At 45.2% G+C, this 21,669-nt stretch overlaps 1 protein-coding gene across 1 annotated transcript in view; it reads left to right on the top strand.

The window, feature by feature from the left end:
* Positions 1-12,901: 12,901 nt before the first annotated feature.
* The window catches only part of LOC103773379 (AP-2 complex subunit alpha-2), a gene marked incomplete at its 5' end in the record, with an annotated part of 31,066 nt that continues 22,298 nt past the window's right edge, over positions 12,902-21,669 (top strand). Inside the window, 2 exons of the mRNA XM_008940744.1 lie at positions 12,902-12,970; positions 21,064-21,206. Of these exons, the coding sequence (XP_008938992.1) occupies positions 12,902-12,970; positions 21,064-21,206 (212 nt within the window). The remainder of the gene's footprint in view (positions 12,971-21,063; positions 21,207-21,669) is intronic.

Genomic DNA, 21,669 nt, shown 5'->3' with positions numbered 1-21,669 from the left:
CCCGGACGGCTTTCAATTCAAAACGTCACTGATGGAAAGCAGGCCTCTGTAAGGGTGTCTGCTTGCGAGCAGGGCCTTCCGCGGGCATGCCGGTTTCCATTGGCTTCAAAATCCTGCTTTGAGAGGATCTGTGCCTTAAAAAATGGGATGGAAGGGGTGAGAGGGGGGGTGTCCCCCGGAGGGGAGAGGGGGGAGCGTGTCTATGAGTGTGCAATGCAGAGAGGAGGAGCACGAATCTGCTGCCTGGGCCGGGGCGGGGGGGAAGATGTATGTCTAGGGACACACCTCAGGGCTCAGCTTTCCTTTTTGACCCAGAATTGCATGGGGTAGCAGTTTAATATTAATCTGACTGCGAGATCTGAGTGCATGATGTGGCAGGAGTTGCCTGGGGAAGGGCTAAGGTCACTGTGGTTGGTGTGATGAAACAGCTCTATTTTGTCCACCTGTCTGTGTCTGCAGATTACTTGAGGCTACGTGAAAAACAGTGGCAGTAAGGTTTCCTCTCTAACAGATGAAAGTGGATTTGGAGAATTTTTTAATGCCACTAATGATGATCTAACTGATTGTACTGGCATAACCACACGGGCTTGGAAAACGCCTCATGTTGCTGACATCCAACAGAAAAAGCTGAGGAGAAAATTACACTGCACTTAAACAGTCTCGTTTTATCAGTTTCCTTAAATTCAGGTGATTTGGACTTCTAGCCCTATAAACAGCACTTTGTGTTTAAAATGCAAGGTTCTTAATCTTCCTTGCAGCAGAAGCTGTATTAATGATTTTTTTCTGAGCAGAGTTATAGGTCCTTAGATTTCTTCATACTTCACTCTTGTATGTGTAGAGGAAGACTTAGAAAATGTGTTGTGTGTCAGCTCAAGGTTATGGTTGAGGGTTCAAGGTTGTGAATGTTCTTGTGCTTTGTCTGGCTGCTCCAGCTATTTGCTGAAAATGTTCCAGTGCCCTGCTGTCAAGGTTTAGAGGCTGGGCTGGCCACTAGCACAGCCACAGATGCTCTCTGCTAACCCCTCTCCTGTCCAAAGGGGAAGAGAAAAGGAATAAGGGAGAGAGACTTATTGGCTGAAACAGCTTTACCACGAATAATAACAATGAAACGAAATAGATACAAATATACACAAACCCACTGACAATTCCATCACAGTCACCACTGCTGCTGTGCAGCAGGCCTTGGGGGAGTCCCAGCCTGGACTCAGCAGCAGATGGGAACAGGATTCAGGAGCTGGGCTCTGGAACTGGGTTCAAGAACATGGATTGGGATCAAAGGCAGAACAAATTCCTCCTCAGACACTGGGCACTGAAGCAGAGGCCTGGCCCTGGTGCTCCCTCAGCTCTGCACTGAACACACCATCCATGGGGTGGGATCCCTGGCTGGGCAGTTTGGGGTCCCCTGTCCTGGCTGCTCCTCCCCACAGGTGCCACCTCTTCCTCCCTCACCCCAGGGTGGGCAGGAGCTGGAGCAGTGCCCTTGCTCTGCCCAGGAGCAGGTCCAGCAGGAGCCTTTCTGCGCAGCGCAGCCGGTGGTGGTGACTCTGAAGCTGCAGCGTGGTCACTGCCAGAAGCAGAGACTGGCTGTGAGAATCTGCTGCCAGCTGCAGCCAGGGCAGGGGCTGGGAACTGAAACCACAGAATTGGTTCTGTTCTGACTCAGACCAGGACTCCTGGGTTCTCTGCAAGCTGCATGTGCAGCATAGTTTCACCTGGTATCACAGCATTTAGGACTTGCTGCTGTACCTGCCTGCTGGTTTTTTAATGATTGTTTTCATCCATTTAGCTAAAGCAGTGCAGTTTTATTCTTCAATGTCTCGTGTGTTGCTTTGGTTAACACATTTGCCCACTCTTGCTTTGAAATACAAAAGAAACATTCAAGCTCTTAGGTTCTTAACCTGTGTTTAGAGGTGTGGGACAACAAAATTTAAGGTTGTAGGATAGAACAGATTAACTCCAGATTTCCCCCCACGCTCGTCAGTGCTTAGTCAGCACGGGAACTCTGATGGAACAAGCACCTCTCTGTCCAACAAACCCCTGGTGTTCTCAGCCTGTGCAAGAGTGACAAAGATGTAACTCTCTGGTGCAACACAAAATGGTAACACTTTCACTGTGTAAGCAAATTCTGCTATTTCCCAAATGTTTTGTTCCTGTCTAGACGGCTGTTTGGGAGCTGCCGTTACTTTTGTATCTTTCTCATCTTCATAATGAAGACAGTAACTATGTTCCAAATGGCTTGGGCAGAGCTGATAGTTCCCACTTTGCAGGTGATCCATGCAGCTCCTAAATAGCTCTCTAATGGCATTTGGATCTTTTTCCTTTAAGGGAGCTCAGTGTTGCCAGCTAACCATGGGCTGATGTATGCTGACTAAGACTCCCAAAAATACTTGAGAGCACTCTCTAGAGACTCTCTGCTTTGCAGGCACTGGTATTGGCTTGAGTTCCATCTTTCCTCTTCAGAGTGGGGAGCTAGATCTTTGTCAAGACGAAAAAGTAGCAGCTGTTTAGGTGGGCAGAGTCTTTTGGCTTGTAAATCTGAAGAGAATGTTCCTGTTCAGAGGTGGGAGGGGAGCTAGCCACCAAGTGCAGCCCTCAGCCTCTCTTCCTAGCCTTAAAGTGGGACCCAGTTTCTGACATTGCACTGATGTGTGAGATTCCTGCTGGACTTCTACATTTCAGTCTTAATTTTGCCTTTGGACTAATTTATCTTGTCAGAATACTACCATAAGGGCTCGATGTCTTTAGTTTGCCTACAGTCCTTCTAGATTATTTGTAGTGCTGGAACATGTTGTGTGGGCTTTTTATTTTCTGATAGATTTTTGCAGAGATGCATTGTAGATGGTGCTGAAAAATGAGAACACAGTTGTCCTGTGCTGAGCTCAGGTGGATGAACGTGTGATTTCAAGGTAATAAAGTGAACTTCAGGGGGCTAATATGTAAATGTAGACTGCCTACCTTTGGAAAGGCTTAATCTTCTTAAATCAAGTCTTCTTGCTTGGGCATTTGTACCCACACTGTCTGCAGCACTAAATAATGCAGCCTTCTCTTACAGGTTTATTATATTACTGATTTGGAGTGACTCTGGTCTTGCCTGGCTGCTTTTGCCAGTCTGTTAAGAGCCTAAAAAAAGCCCTTATTAATAGCAATGCTCAGTGTGTACAACTCTAGATGATTGTGGGTGGATGAACAGCTCACACTGGCAAAGACAAACTGCCTGTGGTGGTTAAAAGGTTGATTGTCACCTCTGTTGGTTAGGTGTATTTTTGGTACTTGGGTATCTATTAAACTTCTTGATCTGTGTGTCAAGTACTTCTGTGCCACATATGACTTTAAGAATTACTTTCTATGTGGCTTTAAAAATTCTGCTTAAAATATGCTGGTTTCTCAGAAGTCTATAAAGCTTCTAATTAAAAAAAAACCCATGCTACTTGTAGCAGCAATTAAAATACTTTAGGGAGAAAAGTGCCTCTTCACACTTTGCTCTAGTCTGTGTGAAACTAATATTGAGTTAATTTTTCAAAGTGAAATATTCTTTATTCTTAGAAATATCAAGTGAATTTTCAGAATCTGATGGTGTAAGAAAATGAATTATCCTGCACTTCCTGAGAGCTCTCCAGAATTCTGTTTCAGGGCAACTTCTTGTGGTAGGCTCTGTATTTTGCATATGGAAGTCCTAGTAGGGATAGCATGGGGGAAATAAAAAGGAATTTTAAATAAAATAACCTTTTGAGATGCATGACAACTTGCCAGTAGATGTATGGGCTTGTCTAGGAACCTGCTCAGTTGGATTGTTTTATAACATGTATGAAATAATCCAGCAAATGGCTTTTTAGCTTGGCTTTCATAGATGCCAGAGACAAGAAGACTGTAGACTGAAGGCTGCATTACTTGCACAAGGCAGCCCAGATAATTAGCAGCATTTATTGTGCCCCCCAGAGAACACAGGCAGGTGTGGAGGTGCTGTAACCTGGCTGGTGGTGGTGGTGAGCTGGAGAGCTCCAGCTCCCCTGCTCTGGGAAGTGCCACCCAGAGCTGGGAGCTCAGGTTGGAAGAGTCCCTGTCAGTGCCTGGATGAGGTGCTGGCTGGACTCAGACCCAACAGGATCTGTGTGTGGTATAAGCAGATGGACACCTGCAAGAAATACTTGGGTGGTACATTAAATCTCTTTGTGTGTGTACAGCAGCTCTTGCATGAGCCAAATCACTCCTGCTGTACACAGCTCTCTAGCTGTCTTAGCTGACAGATACATCATCAAGAGTCTGTTTTCATTTTTATTTTGAGAACAGCTTTATGCTTCTCTGGTACTGAAGTACTTGTAAATCATTTGACACTCAACCTGTTCCATTGCAACAACAGCATTTCTCCTGAAAATGAGGGAAGTTTGCTTCTCTTTCTCTTGGAGGTGGTGGGGTAGAAATAGTTTCTATTACAATATTAAGTGTACTACTGGTAGCCCCCTCCACTGTAAAATCAGGAAGTTATCTACTCCTGGGTTGCTGAAATGGGTCTAAACAGAGGCAAAAGCTTCTGTAGACAGTCAATGACTTCCCTTTATTTGTGTTCTTACATAATTTATATCTTTGAAGAAATTTGAAGACAGGGCACCTTGATTTGCTCTCCTGTTTGTCTGGCGAGGTCATGGCCACTCATCTAAGAGGGAGAGCTCCTGGCCTGGGAGAGCCCTGGGAGCCTGTGCTTAGGGCTATAATCAGCACTGATCTTGCATCACTTGCTGCTATTTGCAGGCCAGTGCTTTAAGGAAAACATAATTAGCATGAGATTAATTTGAGGAGGATGTGCAAAATGAAAGTAGTGTTCTGCCTGTGGTTTTTGTCCTGGCTTTCTGCTGGTCATTTCATGGAACTCTGAGGAGATGGGGGGGTTTTGTGGTTTAATTTTTTATTTGTTTGGGGTTTTTTTACACTTGTTGTGTGCTTGGCTGAGAGAAGAGGGGTCTAGGCAAAAGTGATCATTAATAGAGGAGATGTAGTGAAGAGCTAAAAGCCTCAGACTGTTCTATTATTTGCATGTGAGCTGAGGTAGAAGAGAGTCCACAGAGACTTGTACCAACCCAGTGCAAACAGTGCCTCACCCTGTGGAAGGGAGTGTAACTGTACCCTGGGATGATACTGCTCAAGGAAACAGCTCCTTCAATGCTGCTCTGTCAGGGAAGGAGGAAGAGCTGCTCCATGGAGCAGCCTAACCTTGCACTTCTGGTTTTGCAGATTTTCTTAGCTTAAAGCTTCTCTTCTGACAGGAGTTTTGTCAACCTAGCTGCCAAGCAGATGTTTTATTTCTCATAAAGTTGCTGCAGGATGAAATTCCAGTACACTGCCAGTTCAGGTGAGGAAAGATTTGGTCTTAAGATAGGCCCTATTACCTAGTTACTGCTCACTTTTTCAGATTTTGAGCTGGAGAGTTTGTTTTAATTCATGGTGCCTAGTTGGGAAAAAAAGAAAATCCATGGTAGGCATGTAAAATGATTAAACTTGTAGTACATTGCAGCAATGTAGCACATTTGAATTGTGACAGGATTTGAAAGCCACTGTGTGCTCTTTTGCATGTATTTTCCTTCCCTGAGGAGGAGTTAGTGGATTACTGGATTACTGTAAAGCCTGTGACTCCCTGCTGCTCCACGAGAGGTGGTGTTACAGGGGCAAACCTGTGGCAGCATACTGGAGGAAGGAGCCACTTCTCTGCCTGGGACTTGGTGCAGAATATAGAAAATGTGCTCTCTGGAGTTCTTCAGTGTGATCAGTAGGTCACTGATCTCTTTGTCTCTAGTAATGGATATCTAATCACAACAGGATGTCCCAGGGCTCAGCTGCCTTTGTGCCATTCCTGATCTCCAACAGGCCAGACAGGCCCCTCTTTCCTCTGATCAAACCTGCACTCCTGTTTGCCTTCCCAACAGGAAAAGCTTCTGGTTCTGCAGCCTTGAACTGGCCCATTTCTGAACAGCACTGAAGCCCCATCAACATCTTGTGGATGAGCTGCACAGCGAGTGCATCCACAGCAGCCCCAGCATCCTCCTGCTCAGGCTGGAGCTCACCTGGGGGGTTTTGCCACCCAAAGGAGTTTCTGCAGATGGACTCACACGGAGTGAGGGCAGACAGCCCACTCCCATGGGCTGCTGTGTCACTTGCCTCCTGCCTGGCTCTCTTCCCCCTGTGCTAGATAGCCAGCTGGGAGATTAGGGAGAGGTGGAGGGTGCAGTTGGGGTTTGACTTCATGAAGCTACTGAGCTGCATAGCACATGGCTGGTCTGTAGGCTCCAGCTGTAATGTGAGTACCTGTCCTGCTGGCAGGTAAAAGTAGTGGTTTGATTTTCTGGTAGGAGGTAGAAGGACTAGAAAAGCTCTTTGGCAATAGCAAGAATGGATGCACTGGTTAGTTTTATGTGACTGTTTTTCTAGGTGTATTTGCACCATTTTTACTGCAGAGATGCTAGTGTTTGTTTTGATTTGGGCCCTCTCTTTCAGGCAGTTTCTGTCCCCTGACGGCAGGGGGTAAGAACACAGTGTGGTCCTTACAGGCCTGTAAGCTGGTTTAGCAGTGGGAAAGGCAGGTGGGAAATTTGGTGTATGCCAACTAAAGCCTTTGGGTGGTGAGCTTGCTCCCTGCCTGATGGAGTACTCTGCCACCTTCTGCTGGCATTCTCACCTGTGGTACAGCTGGCATGACTTGCCCTTTGGCTGTGAAATAACCCAGGCGTGGCTCCCTGACTGACCTGCAGCAGTACAAGACAGCAGCAAGAATGTGCATGCCAGGGAGAGAGCAGTGCTCAGGCACAGCCTGGAGTTGTTGTTTAGGGAGTATAGCCTTGAATCAAACTGATTGTGGAACTGCATCAGCTTATTTTGCTGCAGGGCAGCTAGCAGTAGTTTCACTGTGGTTCATCTCCCACCTCTTTCACCAATCAGAGGCTAATGAAAACAGAACAGAAAAATTCTGATGTTTGGGAAACCATGACTCAACAACTAACAGTATCTTTGAAATGGAGAGTTTATCCTTTGTGTAGAAGCACGTTCTTCCCAAGCAGACATTCTACCCACTGCAGAGCTCAGAGACTGCTGCTCTTGGCCTTGGCAGTGTTGACAGTGCTGCTCTCCAAACAGGAGACCAGAGTTGTGTATCTTCAAGGCCTGTTTGGTAATTGGAGATGAAGAGAGAGGCATGTTCTCTGAGGCATGGATAGTAACTGATACTACTGCTCGCCTTGGAGGAGCATGACAGAATGCTGGCAGGCTTGTCCTCATGCTAACAGGGCCTCCTCTCCAACATGCTGCATAGCTCTTCACGCTGATAATGGCACCTCTATCACTGCAGGACTGTCAGATGGCCACGGGGCAAGTAGGGCCAAGGGACAGCACAATGGAACTGCTCTGGCCAGTGCAGAAATTCAAAATAAATGAATTACTGAGTGGGCTCAACTGCACTGGCTGCTGGCCAGAAGCAGATTGGAGCCAGATGGGTACTGGGAACATCTAAACTTTTGTGAAGCAATTTTTTATTTTTTTGCTTTAAATGTTGTCAAAACACCTGTCTGTCAAGGGCTTGCCTGCAGAAATCTTCTCTGCTGAGTGTTTGTGTAGGCACTGGGGGAGAAAAGTGCTTCTCTGTTGCTTTGGGAAAGAAATGTGATGAGAAGCATGCTGGACTCTAAATGGTTTGAAGGGAAGCTCAGCACCTGGAGCAGTCCTGGTCAGTCAGCACGGGTGCCCTTGGTGCCTCCAGCTTGGCTTAGGCTCTCCACAGCACCAAGTTAATCCTGGTGGAGCAGGTCACAGTCTGAGCGAGCCACAGGCAGCCCACTAATCCCAGCCCTGAAGCTCTAGTCTGGCAGCCCTGCTGCTGAGTGAGTGCTTAGGGTATGTCAAAGGAACAGGCTCAACAAATCCCTTTCCTGTAACTGGTTTCCTCATTCCTCTGTAGATTACAATGCAAAACTCCAGACTGGGAGCTGGAGGTGTTACAGAGTACTGACACTCCAGCTGTAGCCTGGATTACGAGGAGATTTAAGAATAGTAATTGGTTTTCTGAAGAGCTGGATGACTTTTGATGTTCTCTCATCTACCTTCGTTAAACAAGATAATAATTAGAGATAATAGTGTGCTGCAGACTGAGTTGACGTTTGCCTTGCCTAATGAAGGCTGCAGGCAGCACAGGGGAGTCTGAGGCCTGACAAACAGCCAGATGTGGAGTAACCCCTGGAAGTGCCTTGGCCAGTGTTGTGGCTGGGTGTCTGTTTGCTCAGGTTCTCCTCTTGGAGCCCTGCTGGGGCTGCAAGCTGTAAACTGTGATGCTCTTCCCTGCAGAGCAGCCAGCCCAAACTTCCTGCCCCACAATCACCTCTCCTAACGACTCGTGGTGGATGTTTAATTGCAGTCTTGCTAAACTGCAAAAAGCCTGAACAAGTGAAAGTGAGGAGGCTGTGGCCTGAACTCGTGTTCATGAACCTGGGCTCTGCCTCAGACACTGTCCTGCCCATCCGTCTGTGTGTGGGGCATGACCTTTATTCAGCCTCTCCAAGCTGAATGGCTCCATGGCCACAGCCTGTTCTCTTGGAACACAGCTGGGGTAACTTGTTGAAACTGGGAGGTGTGTGACAGCCTGGGAGTGAGGTGGAGCAGTTACCTCTGCAGGCTTTGAAGTGTCAGCCTGCAGCTCTGCACACAGTGCTCCTTCAGCTCTCAGCAGCAGTGGTGGGCTGCTCCTCTTTAGTCCTCCTTAAGGTTACTGAAGAGTTTCTGGTGATGGTAAAACTAAAAGATACATGGAGAAATTTGTCAGTGATACCACAGCTGAGTAATGAGAGGAAAACTTCTCAGTTAGTCAAACACATTTTCTTCAACAGCCCCTGCCCACCTCCCTGCTTAGTGGGACAGAAGATGTGGCTACAAATGGGCCCTTGGTTTTTGGTACTTTTCCCCTGTATACAGCACAAACTGATCTACCTGCCCCTGTGAGGTTTTGTTTTCCTTTGTCATCCTCTAATATAAACCATAAATTAGGATTTAATGAAGTTAACATACAGTATAGCTGCTGGAGTTCAGAAAAATTTGGTTTAGGTATTTCAGCCTGCTTTTAACTCCTGAATGATCCTCAGCATTGCTGTGGGAGTTCCTCAGGGACACTGAACACCCCGTGTGCTGTGCTGCTCTCTAATGCTGCCATTCCAGGCACTGACAGACTGTCCTCAGTAACAAAGAGACAACCAACCACTCAACCATTCAACTCGATTTCCAGTCTGTGGAGTTAAACTGCATCACTAGCTAGGTGCTGTGTTATTTCTGTTTGGTCAGGGTCTAGATGAGGTTATATACTGGATTCAAAACAAAACAGCCTCAAGGGTTTCTTGAAAACAGTTTTTAACTTGGAGAGAGCAAACCTTCAGATGTGAATTTGCTGTTTAATATGGGTGTTCTTGTCAACTCACTGCTCCAGCTCCATGCACACGGGGTGGGATTTTGACTTTTGCATTGCTGAGGCTGCAATCCATTTCTGCAAAAGGTGCTGACTTCACAAATTCCTCAAGTATTTTAGTCAGGCTTCCCTTAATGCTCTGCTGCTTGCTTGGGACACAAAGAACCCAGCTTCTAGCAGTGACTGGTAATCTGCAAGTATAAAGGGTAGATAATGCTGCTTGAAAGGTTTGCTGAGAGGTTTTGGTGAATTAAAAGATAAAAGGTGGCCTTGGTTTTGTCTTGGGTTAAGAGGAACTGGGTGACATGTACTTACTCTTGTCCTCCCTCTCTCCCCACATTTTTAATGTCAGTGATTACTGCCATGCTTGTTGAGGTTAGAGAAACAATTGCTAATAATTCAAAGTAAATACTGGAACATGTTTTCCTTACAAGCAGAGCCTAAAGACAGAGTGCAAGGCCCTAGCTGCCAAACTGAGGTAACCAGTAGCCACTCAGGTGAGCAGCATCCCAGACTGAGGGGAGAGTTCTGCCTTCTTAGTCTAAATGAAGTACAGTATCTCCAGCCTCAGTGGTAATGCTGTAAGGAGATGTGCTCTCACTTGTTAAAAGGAAGGAATAGTTTTAGAAATTAAAATTCTCATCTGAGAAACAATTGCTAATAATTCAAAGTAAATACTGGAACATGTTTTCCTTACAAGCAGAGCCTAAAGACAGAGTGCAAGGCCCTAGCTGCCAAACTGAGGTAACCAGTAGCCACTCAGGTGAGCAGCATCCCAGACTGAGGGGAGAGTTCTGCCTTCTTAGTCTAAATGAAGTACAGTATCTCCAGCCTCAGTGGTAATGTTGTAGGAGATGTGCTCTTCACTTGTTAAAAGGGAAAAGGAATGAATAGTTTTAGAAATTAAAGTTCTCATCTGGAGCAGATGAATTGCTGAAAATAAGGGAAATCATAGAAGCATGGAGTGGCTTGGCTTGGAAGGGACCCTTAAAGGTCACCTAGTCCCTCCCCTCCCCATCAGTCAGCAGGGACAGCCCCAGCTGGAGCAGGGTGCTCAGAGCCCCAGACAACCTGTTCTGGAGCATTTCCAGGGAGGGGGCAGTGACCACCTCTCTGGGCAGCCTGGGCCTGGGGCTCAGCACCCTCAAGAGCTGTGGGGGTTTTGCCACGTGGAGTGTGCCTGCCGAGCTAGCCTGTGCTCCAGTGCCTGGAGCAGTGCCCCTGGGAGCAGTGTTCTCCAGTGGAGCAGCTCCATTTTAAGCCAGTCTGTAGGAATTTGGTTAAAATGACAAGGCAAAGTGAAGCAGTTGCCTCTATTTTGGGCCTAACTCGTTCCAGTTGTACAGTGTGCTGGTGTTGCTCCACGTCCATACTCCTGTGGCTGCTGTTAGAGGCATGTTGATATAAGCCATCGTTCTGCATCTTACACAAGAGTTGGCTTTGGAAGTGCATAACTTCACTTTCTTCCTTTTTGACTCTAAATCAAGATATTACAAAGCCTGGATTAATTTGTATTTGGCGTGGGATTCCCTTATACTTGAAATGCTTTGCTATTAACCTATTGAGGCCCTTGTTGCCTTGAGTTACTTAGTCCCCTTTTGTCTAGCCTGCTCTCAGGTCCTCTTTGGAATGGTGAAGGGTTGATTCACAGTCACTGGGTGACACAGGAGGTTTGGACAGGCAAATGCAGTGGGATGTCATCCAGAGGGACCTGGGCAGGCTGGAGGAGTGGGCCCACATGAACCTCATGAGGTTCAACAAGGCCATGGGCAAGGTCCTGCAACTGTGTAGGGGCAGTCCTTGTTATCAGCACAGTGAAGGGCTGGAGAGCAGCCCTGTGGAGAAGGAGCTGGGGGTGCTGGGGGTGAGGAACTGGCCTGGAGCCAGCCCTGGCTGCTCCCAGCCCAGAAGCCCCCAGCAGCCTGGGCTGCATCAAAAGAAGCATGGCCAGCAGCTGGAGAGAGGTGATCCTGCCCCTCTGCTCTGCTGAGACCTCACCTGGAGTCCTCTGTCCAGCTCTGGGGTGCTCAACACAGGAGGGACATGGGCCCTTGAGCAGGGCCAAAGGAGGCCACTAAAATGCTCCAAGGGCTGGAGCACATCTCCTACAAGCCCAGGCTGAGAGCTGGGTTTGTTCAGCCTGGGGAAGAGAAGACTCCAGAGAGAACTTCTGGTGGCCTTCTAGTACCTGCAGGGCCCTGCAGGAGAGCTGGGGCAGGGCTGGTCACAAGGGTGTGCAGTGACAGGATGAGGGGTGATGGTTTTAAACTCAGCAGGGGAGATTTGTTACAGAGTAGGAGGAAGTTCTTCACTCTGAGGATGGTGAAACACTGTCCCAGGCTGCCCAGAGAGCTGGTGGAGGCTCCATCCCTAGAGACATTCAGGGTCAGGCTGGATGGTGCTCTGAGCAGCCTGATCTAGTTGGGAATGTCCCTGCTCCCTGCAGGGGGTTGGACCAGATGAGGTCCCTTCCCACCCAAAGCACTCTGTGATTGTCTGTTTAAAAGCTCTGAGTTGCTGCTTCGCTTCTCCTTGTGCTGAAGGTAATGCCCAAGGAGATGTTAGTTGGCTGTTTTACCCTACTGTGCTCACTCCTGGAGGAGAGAACAGACCCAGATCTCTCTGGAATCTCAGCCACCAAAACCAAAGTGGTACAAAGCAGTGAGCTGCTTGGGTGGACAGTGCACGTGTGTCTCCAGAACTTAACCTGGAGCTTATTCCTCTGAATATCTAACTAGAATGGGCATGAGAAATCCTGATACGTATTCTTGGAGTCAAAAATTGGTGTGAAATACAGACTGTGCAGAGAAGCTTAAGGTGGTAAAGTCACCTAATAAAATGTGGATTTTGAATATTTCTGTTTTTTCAAGTAACTTCCATGGGGCATATTTGAAGCCTGAACTTAAGCACGCATCCTGGATGTATGAGGTCTGAGTTTTTGGGCTACTGGAAGCCTTTTGCTGGTTTTCCTCTTTGTCTGTTAAGAATGTTTTAAAGCTGTAGAACTGAATCATCAGTCACTAGGGAAACAGTAAATTGGCTTGTCCTTGAGGTGAGGAATAACACCAGCTGCTTGTTGGTGTGTTGTGCTTAGGAGACTTTCCTTCAGAGCCCTGTCAGCACAGTCATCACCCTGGACGTGAAATTCACTTTTCTCTTGCCAGTTTAAGGAGCAGAGAACCTGAAGTGTTTGTGAAAGTCACTAATAAAGGCACCTCAGATTCATGGCATGTGATGTGTTGTCTGCAGTCTTCAAAGCTTCTTGAAACGGGGCTGTTCACCCTCTCATCACCCCTGGGAAGTGATGCTGAAGTTCCCTCTGTGGAGTTTGCCTTCATCCAGTTCTGATACTGGAAAGGGAGAGGAGTAATTCCTCCTGCTGTTTGTGTGGGGCATGGGTGGGTGGAGAGCAGCTCGGGGTGGCACAGGACCATCCAAAGCACCGTGTCCTGATGTGTGTCCTTTTGATTTCAGGCAAAAGTAAAGAAGCAGAGATAAAGAGGATAAATAAAGAACTAGCAAACATTCGCTCCAAATTTAAAGGTAAGTGACTGGATCTGTTAAACTAGACATATTTCCTCATTGCATTCTTCTCTGGGGTTTTGTTTTGGTTTTAAATGTTTAGGCTTTTTTGTCAGCTGCTGACACAAGCAAACTGCTAGAGCAGGCTCTTAGAATAACTATTGAAAATGTTCTTTTAACTACAGAGCTTCCTGACAGGCCTGTGATTCTTGGCCATAACAGAAGAAAACTCCCTCTCATATCAAAGAATTGAGCTACTGTTCACAACCTTTTTCTAATACTTTGCCTCCTAACCATGTGACTGCTCAGCCTGTTCTCTTCCAGAAGGCCATGAACTAGTTTGAAGCAACATGGGTGGATGTAATTATTTCCAGTAAAACAAAATCTGTTTAAACTTCTCCCTTCCCCCTCTCCCCAAGCCCTTAAGGAAGTGTGGGTTAGGCTGTCTGCTAGCAGAATGAAGATAAAACTGGGTAGTTGATGAAGCCATACATCTTGACCACTCCCATAAGTGACAGCAGTACAAATTACTCTCACAAACCAGAGGCTGTGCAGTGACTAATTCCATCCTCCTGCATTCCAAGAGGCAGCAATTCACTTTTAAACACCACAGGGTAAAACTAGGGCTGTAACTGTGCTCAGCTTGTGTGTGTGGCTTCAAGTTTTAAAGGTTCTGAGAGGTAGCTGAGATGCTTTTGAATGGAGTTCTACTGGTGGTGGCTGTGACAGACATTCTGTTTAAGTAGATATGGGGCTGTGTGTGCAGCTAGATAAAGCCCTGCAGTGTGGAGGTCCTTTATGTGCCTTCAGAGTTTGCTGTATTCAGACTAAACCTGTTTACCTTCATTATTTCTCCTGCCTTAGACTAGTGTATCTATTTGGAATACTGAATGCATTAAGAAAGCCTGAAATAGCTTTCCTGAACTTCACAGGTCTCTGGTGCTAATTTTGAAGTGATGTGTCTCTTAAAGGTGTTTGAAGACCTGCAAAAACTTGAGTGTCAACAACAGCTTAGAAGGGAACAGTTGACCACAGTGCAAGACACATGAGAAAAGTGAAGAAGTTGTTCTAAATCAGAAGCCATCACATGCCTCTGTGCTAACGTTTTTCTCTTAGAAATTTCAGCACTCTTCATCCAGATGGGTAGCTTTAGTCACAGAGTAACTGAGGAAATTTTAATGGCTCTTTTTCTAGGGTAAATAGTAAAAGGAACTTTCATTTAATCACCTTCCTGTGCTATCACATTGTTTTATCATTTCATTTTCATTGCAAAGCTTCCATTGAACACTGATATTGGTCAAAACACTGATTTTGCCAAAGTAGCAGGTTTTGCACAGCCTGTTCTACAGACTGTTCTCCATCACCCAATTCAAATCCAAAACTCATGTCCATTTTCCAGACAGTGCCCAGCAGATATTGTGTTCCTGGGCTAAGGGCACGTGCACCCTGGGCTACCAGCACAAGTTCAAGGGTCCATCAGAAACCTGCAAACGAGTAACAGCCATTTCTCTTGGTTCCTGCTCTGTGGTCAAACTGGATCATCCTACTGCCTAGTAAATTTAAGCATAAAACTGTAACTTTGTAAAGCAGCTTAACCTCCAGGAAAGATATACTCTAGCCAAATTAAATACCTCTTTCAGACAAAGAGACTGAGTTTAATTAAAAACTGTTTAAGAAGTTTTTGTATACATAAGAAGCTGAAGTTTCATGTTACTTGTTCTTTTGACTGAAATCATGAGGCTGGTTAATCTGGTGTTTGCAGCCACAAAGACTGCTTGTGTTCCCTTGCCTGTTTGTGGAACTACCTGCTGTCCCATAGCAGCATCACAGGTGATCAGCTGTTGCTGAAGTTCATTTCAGCACCCAAATTCTATACTTAATTGTTTAGCCAGGACAGGTTTTTCTAGAAAGCAGCATGTCTCTTTCCTTGTAGATGTATTAACAGTTACTCCACCTATGCCCTTCTGTCATCAACAACATCTAGAGGTTAATGCCTGGCTGGAAACCTTGCTGCAGTCACACTGACACAGAAATCTAGTTCTGTCAGCAACTTGACTTCAGGCTACCCCACCTTTTATTTTACCTTGATTTGGCTGATGGGCAAGCTTTAGGTTGTTTGCAAAACCTAATCAGTTTTTCACTAAGGGAACTGGAAGCTTTCATCAGACCAAATCTTCAGTGAAGGTCTGAAAACTCCAAAAGGCATAACAAAATGAAATGTTTTGAGTAACAGAAACTAAATTCCATTTGGGTCCATCTGCACCCACTAACCTGCACACTTCTGTGACCATAGGTAGTTGGGTGGCTGGGTTGTATCCCTGAGTAGCTGCAGGCTGAAGAGCTGCTGATGGCACAGTTCATAGAACCCATTTGTGCTCCTCAGTTCTGCAAGGTATCTCCTGGCTTAAGTGCAAAAATAGTTAAAGGTACATGCACAGTAAATTCTTCACTGGTTAATGATGATGTGGGGGAGAAATGTGGATGTGGTACTGAAGGGCAGTGTCGTGCTCATGGGTTGGGTTGATGGTTGGCCTTGATGGTCCTGGAGATCTTTTCCAACCTTAATGATTCTGTGATCCTGTACATGATGCCTGATGGATGGCTCTGCAAAGCCAATGATCAGGGGACAGAAGTGCTTCCAGCAAAGCAGTGAGATAACTTCAGCCTGTGCATGTTGTGTAGCATCCCTTAAGCACAGATTAAATAGTTTTGAATGAGTGTTCATGCTCATGCAGCAGCTTGAGTGAAAGACGACTAAACCTTCTCAGTAGCTAATCTTCATTATGGCTAATTTATTACTGAATTTGTAAGGATTTTAGGTGAAAATCTGACTTAACTGAAAACAATAGCTTGATGTAGCCTGAATGAAAACTAGATGTAAATGTCACAGTTTGGAAGACACTGAGTTTGGGCATCTTGTTGTGGAAGTGCTTGAGGAGACAGCTGCCTATCTTTGTGCCACACACGTGCTGCCTGGGCTCTGCTGCAGGGTTCCTCCTGCCAGGAGGGCTGCTTGGAAATAAACAGGCCTCCATAATATATTTTATTCTTGGTTTAAGTTTAACTCATTCAGTTTAACTCAGTTTCTTCTTATGTAGCTCAGAGTGTTAAAAAATGTGTTTAAACAGTTTGGATTAAGGTGTGTGTGACTGTGAACTTAAGCTGGAATCCCTTGCTCCAAAATGTGTTTAAACAGTTTGGATTAAGATGTGACTATGAACTTAAGCTGGAGTCCCTTGCTCAGTAGCTATGGGGACTGCTGATGCCCTGGGCTGGTCAGCTGGCTGGAGGAGCTGCTGCTGGACTGACTGGTTTGCTGTGAGCAGGAAAGGTCTCACAGCAAGAAGCAGGGCTGGCAGCAGTGCCTCCTGGCACAGATGTGTTCTGACTTGAGACCAGAATAAGAGACAGGTCTGCCACGAGTATCCTACCCTCTTCAGCATACTCTGTGGCATTATCTAGACCCCCACACCAAGTAACTTGCATGATAGTCTTACACTGTTGCAGACAGAGATATTTCTACTTTTGTTCTAGCATGCAAGTAGCTGGCAAGGCTGTTACCTGCCTCATGTTGGGGTAACCTGCTGTTTAAAATACTCTGTACTTAGCAGACCAGGATGAGGCTGCACGTCCCTGGAAAATAACATTTTTATTGCACTGATGCCATGGCTCTGGGTGCTCATCTGGCTTCTGTGACTTCTGTGCTACAAGCCCAGAAGGAATGTAGGATCTCTGTACTTAAGGTGACTTTGCCTCTTGTTTCAGCATGAGGAATCCCTCTTGCTGAGGTCACTGTGTCCTTGACAGTTGCTTTAAATGCTTCTGCATTAACTGAGATAAGATGCATGTAGTAGAGAGAAACTACAGAAGGTGTAATAAAGCAGAAGTTGCAAGAGCTGTGTGAAGTGGAGAAATACTATTCCTTCTGTTTGTGTTCAGACTGTAACCTGATTTTGCTCCCGTGCTTGAGCCAAACTGGAAGTCTGGCTGTCAGAGCAGTAATTGCTTTTAAATGAGTGGAAAAAAATGTCTGGTTTATTAATTTGTTGCATCGTTTTGATCATTTGCGTGCTAATGAAACTCCCCACAATCTATAACTGTTTCTGCAGGCAAAGGGACTTTGTCCTCTGTTGATTCAGGCTTGTTCTTTTTTCCTGGTCTGGCACTGGATTGAGTTTTGTTGTGGTTACTTAACAGGGTTTGTGTTACAAGAGTGGCTGCTGGATCCCAGACATGCTGGTGGATCTTAGTTTGGGCTTGTGCAGAAGTGCCCCAATGTCAGTTGATAACCCCTGGGTTTTGGTGGGGTTTGTTTGTTCTTTTATTTAACTCGGCTCACTTGTTTTCCCAAATCCAAGCAAGTCTTCTCTGTTGTCCCAGAGTACACAGTACTCTTCATATTTAAGAAGGGTCTGGTTAGCCACAGTGCCTTCTGATCCTCTAGGAGATGCACGAAGGCAGTCCTTGGGTAAAACAACCCAGTGCTGTCAGGCTTCCCTACCCTCCACCCCCAGCTAACATCCCACCAGCCTAAACTGTCACCTTGTCCCCTCTGGCTGGTGGCAGGCTCTAACTGCAGCAGCCTGGGGTGTGGGTATGCTGAGCTAAAAACCAGCACCTGCTTTGGACCAACTCCTGGTCTGGCTGGTGGCAGGCTCTAACTGCAGCAGCCTGGGGGGTCGGTATGCTGAGCTAAAAACCAGCACCTGCTTTTGAGTCTAACTCCTGGTCCAAATGAGAGACAGAAGGTGCTGCCTAGGAACCAGCAGGTCTCCTAATGCTTCTGTGCCTTATTTCTTACTTTTGGAAAGCTGTATGGGAGAGATCTGTGAGCAATGGAACCCAAAACTTCTCTCTTGAAATGGCAGAGAGGCAGTGTACAGAGCTGTGTGCCTTATTTCTTACTTTTGGAAAGCTGTATGGGAGAGATCTGTGAGCAATGGAACCCAAAACTCTTGAAATGGTAGAGAGGCAGTGCACAGAGCTGTGAAAGTAGTAATTCTTTCCTAATACTAGTACTATTTGCTGATCAGCTGTTAATAATTTCTTTCACAGAAAAATGACTAAAAGTCTTTCCAGGGAAAGCAAGTAGCCTTTGAAATGCCCACTGTGCTCAAAACCTGCTGACGTGTGTTCTGAATCCTTCCTGTTTCTGCTGACTTGAATTGCAGTACTAGCAAATGTTCCCAAAAGCATTTAAAAATGAGCTGAGTTAAAGAAATGATTGTGTATTGCAACGAAGATAACCCCACATGTGAAACTTCCCCCTGCTCTGGCTCGGATGTTTGCCTGAGCCTGGGGGAAGCTGGACTATTTTAGCACATACTTAGGCAATGAGCCTTGTTAGTAATGTTTAAAATAGCACCTTTATTACTCTTCCTGGATGCTGCAGGGGAAGGAGAGGAATGGAATGGTTAAAGTTGGAATTTCAGTAAGAATATGAATCAAAGACTTCTTCAAGACACAGCTGGCCTTAGACAACTGCAGTGACACCTTTGACTGCAATGTTTCTTTTTATTCAAATTGCTAAATCATTTTTTTTAAAAAGACAATGATGTTCTATTATTGCTGGGGCTAATAAGGCTTTAAAGATTTCTAGTAACTCTTCCTTGGCTTAGTTTATAAGCTTGCTTGTTATTGAGAACTTTCACATTGCCTTCAGTTCTGCCCACAAGGGACAGAAGCTTTTGCAAGCAGTCAGTTTAGTTTTCCTGTCTTAAGAAAAAGTTCCAGGTACTGATTTTACAATATTTACAATATTTATCATACAGTGTTTGATATTTACAATAATCAAATACCTAAGCACTTGGAGAAACTTTTTTTTAAGCAGTTGAAAAATGTTTAAAAACTAAAGCCATCCCTCTGACTTCTGTAGGTTTTTTTGCCTTGCCTCTCTCTCCTAAGGAAGGAGGGTACCTTTGATCCTCATCTCCTTACCTCGATGGGATGGGAGGAAGCTTTGGGTCTTGAGTACCATTTTCCTGGGAAAACAGTATAACAGGAGGCTTTTATTTCCTCTGTTCATAAATATAGAAGACTTTATTCCTTTGCTGTTCAAGCCATAGTTTGAAGGCCACAGCAGATAGACATGACTGAAAGTCAGCTTTTCCCCTTGGCCTTATTCCTCCCAAAGAAGGGGAGAAAAAACCCAAGAACTTTCTCTCTTCAATTCCAGTCTGAAAGTTTTCTGGTTCTTCTAATGTGAATTCAGATGTCTAGTAAAGCAAACTGGGCTGGATATTTTGCTGACTCAGCAGGGAAATAGCCTTATGGCAGCAAACTGTAAATGTGACTTGAAGAAAACATGGTTTGGGGCAGCTTTCTGCAGAGCTGGCTGTTGACAGGATAGTGGAGTGTCACTGTTGTGAGTGTCTTCAGGCACACTGCTTCATGTCCCAGAGTAAAAGGTGAGGTACCTGCCAGCAACTTTTTACTTGTGCAGCAGAAAATTAGCTTTGAGGTGAAGCTTCTTTTTGTTGGCAACTGATGTGCTGTCAGTGCCAGTTAAAAATTAAAGTCAATGGGTGTCTAAAGACTCAGGTTTGAACCCCCCAAAATGCACAGTTGCAGCCCACAGACAGAACCCTGCAGCACTGTCTCCTTGGGGTGCCCCTGAACGTTCTCTGGGGTCACCAGCACTCCACAGCTCCACACAGCAGCCCCCAGTGCACGAGAAGGAAGAAGGAGGAACTTCTACACTATTAAGATTCTTTATTATATGTTTAGCTGCCTATTGCATAAACCTGAAAGGTAGGTTTGGTTTTATTAAAAAAAAAGTGCAGCTTGAAGCCTTCTTGGCCAGGGCAGTGAGTTAGGGGTGGGTTATTTAGGGCTTCCTTCATGCAGGGCTACTCTGGCTGAACACAGGAATACACACTGTTGTTGTTCTGACTGAACTCTCCAGCATTCAGGGTGCCCTGATTTAATGGCTACTCTTTTAGTTGTTGATTTGGTATAGAAGGGGAGTGTTCTGGAAAAAATATAGGTGTATCTGTAGCCCTTTTCTTTGGGAAAAGAAGCTGTCTGCCTGGTGAGCTGTAAGCTGCTGTCCTCTTCCCTGTAGCTTTTAAGACCTTCTAAAATGCAGCAATACTGCAACATAAGGCCAAACCTTTTAGGGTCCCATTTTAATTCTAAAACTGAAGCACTTGTGAATGATTTCATTTTACACACACTTTAAAGCTCTCATGGTAATCTCCTTTCACATGTTTTTTCAAGGCTTTGGAATACACTTCTATGTTTCTGTCTAGCTGAAAAGACTTGCTGATTTTATTTTGTTACTACCAAGCTCTTTCCTGTGGTGCTCTTTGGGAAGCATGTGAAGCAGTTATTTTACTGTGGTAAAGGTCTGATGATTGGTTTAACATGAGAGGACATATAGCTGCTCTCAAGAGAAACAGGAAGATCAAAAGTATGGACATGCTGCCTCTTAGCAAGAAAATACTTAGAGGTATTAGCAGGATTTTTTATTAAGTTATCAGGATAATTCAGGGACAAGTTGATGGCATTATTTCATGAGTGTCCTTTAGGATATGGATAATGGTACATGGGGTTAACAACAAAATCTTCAGGGTTTGGGGGTTATTTTTACCTATAAATTTCAGTTTCAGGTAAGTATTTAAAAGTAGTGCCATGTGCATGTCTTGTTGATTCAGTGAGAGCTCAGTGTTTTCAGAGGGATGCAGATGATGAGAGAGGTTCTGTCTTGAACCATTAGAAAGAACTACAAGCTACCTGTGTTCTGGACTGGGAATAACTCTAAAATCCCAAAAGCTGTGTGTTTGACTTGTGTTTGATGATGACTTGTGATAACTTCTGTATGTTTAGCACAAAATAATGTAAATACTTATCCATTTATCTCTGACTTTTTGCTCATTATACAGTGAATAAAACAAAACATTTCAGATCTGTGAAGTTCAGGTACTGCAGTAGCTGAACCCTCAGTTTGTCCCTCTTCTGTAGGGTGATATATAGTGAACCAACTGTCAGTCTTTGGTGGTAGGTACAGCTGCAAGTCTTGTTACTGATATGAGGTACCTCAGTGGGGCTGGGCAGGGGCACACAGATAAAGGAACAGTGTGGGCTTAACTGTTCTTTGTTTCCTTGCTTTCCAGGTGATAAGGCTCTGGATGGTTACAGTAAGAAAAAGTATGTCTGCAAACTGCTTTTCATCTTTCTCCTGGGGCATGACATTGACTTTGGTCACATGGAGGCTGTAAACCTGCTCAGTTCCAATAGATACACAGAGAAACAAATTGTGAGTAACTCTGTCTCTGTAGAAGATAAGCTGTTCTGTCTGATGTCCTGCCTCAGCTGTGTGGTCAGTAAAGGACTTGGCTTCATTTCCTCTTCCATGTCTTAAAACTATTTTGGATCTAGTAGCGATTCTGAACTGTAAACACCTTTGTGCACAGAGCATCTTGTACTGAGTGTGAGCCCTAAAATGTGCACTCTGCATCACTTTATTCCTTGAGTTAAGAAACTGCCTCGAGTTTTGCATTAAAAGGCTAATAACCTTTTAATTTTCAGAATATCTCTTTAAATCTTCTTAGTTATGGGTGCATTTACCAGGTGCATGTGACTTACCAGTGTCTGGATAATAAGCCAAACTCCTTGCTTCCATCCATACATGCTGAAGTAGATTGACAAAATACTTAAAAAGTAATAAATTGGGGTAACACTAAACTTACTCCAATTTACTTCACTTAATCTTTCTAGCC

This window comes from Merops nubicus, unplaced genomic scaffold, assembly GCF_000691845.1.
Source record: "Merops nubicus isolate BGI_N331 unplaced genomic scaffold, ASM69184v1 scaffold1545, whole genome shotgun sequence".
NCBI classification, from domain to species: domain Eukaryota; kingdom Metazoa; phylum Chordata; class Aves; order Coraciiformes; family Meropidae; genus Merops; species Merops nubicus.
The sequence above is the reverse complement of the archived record's forward strand: the minus strand, read 5'-3'. Positions and strand labels throughout refer to the sequence as shown.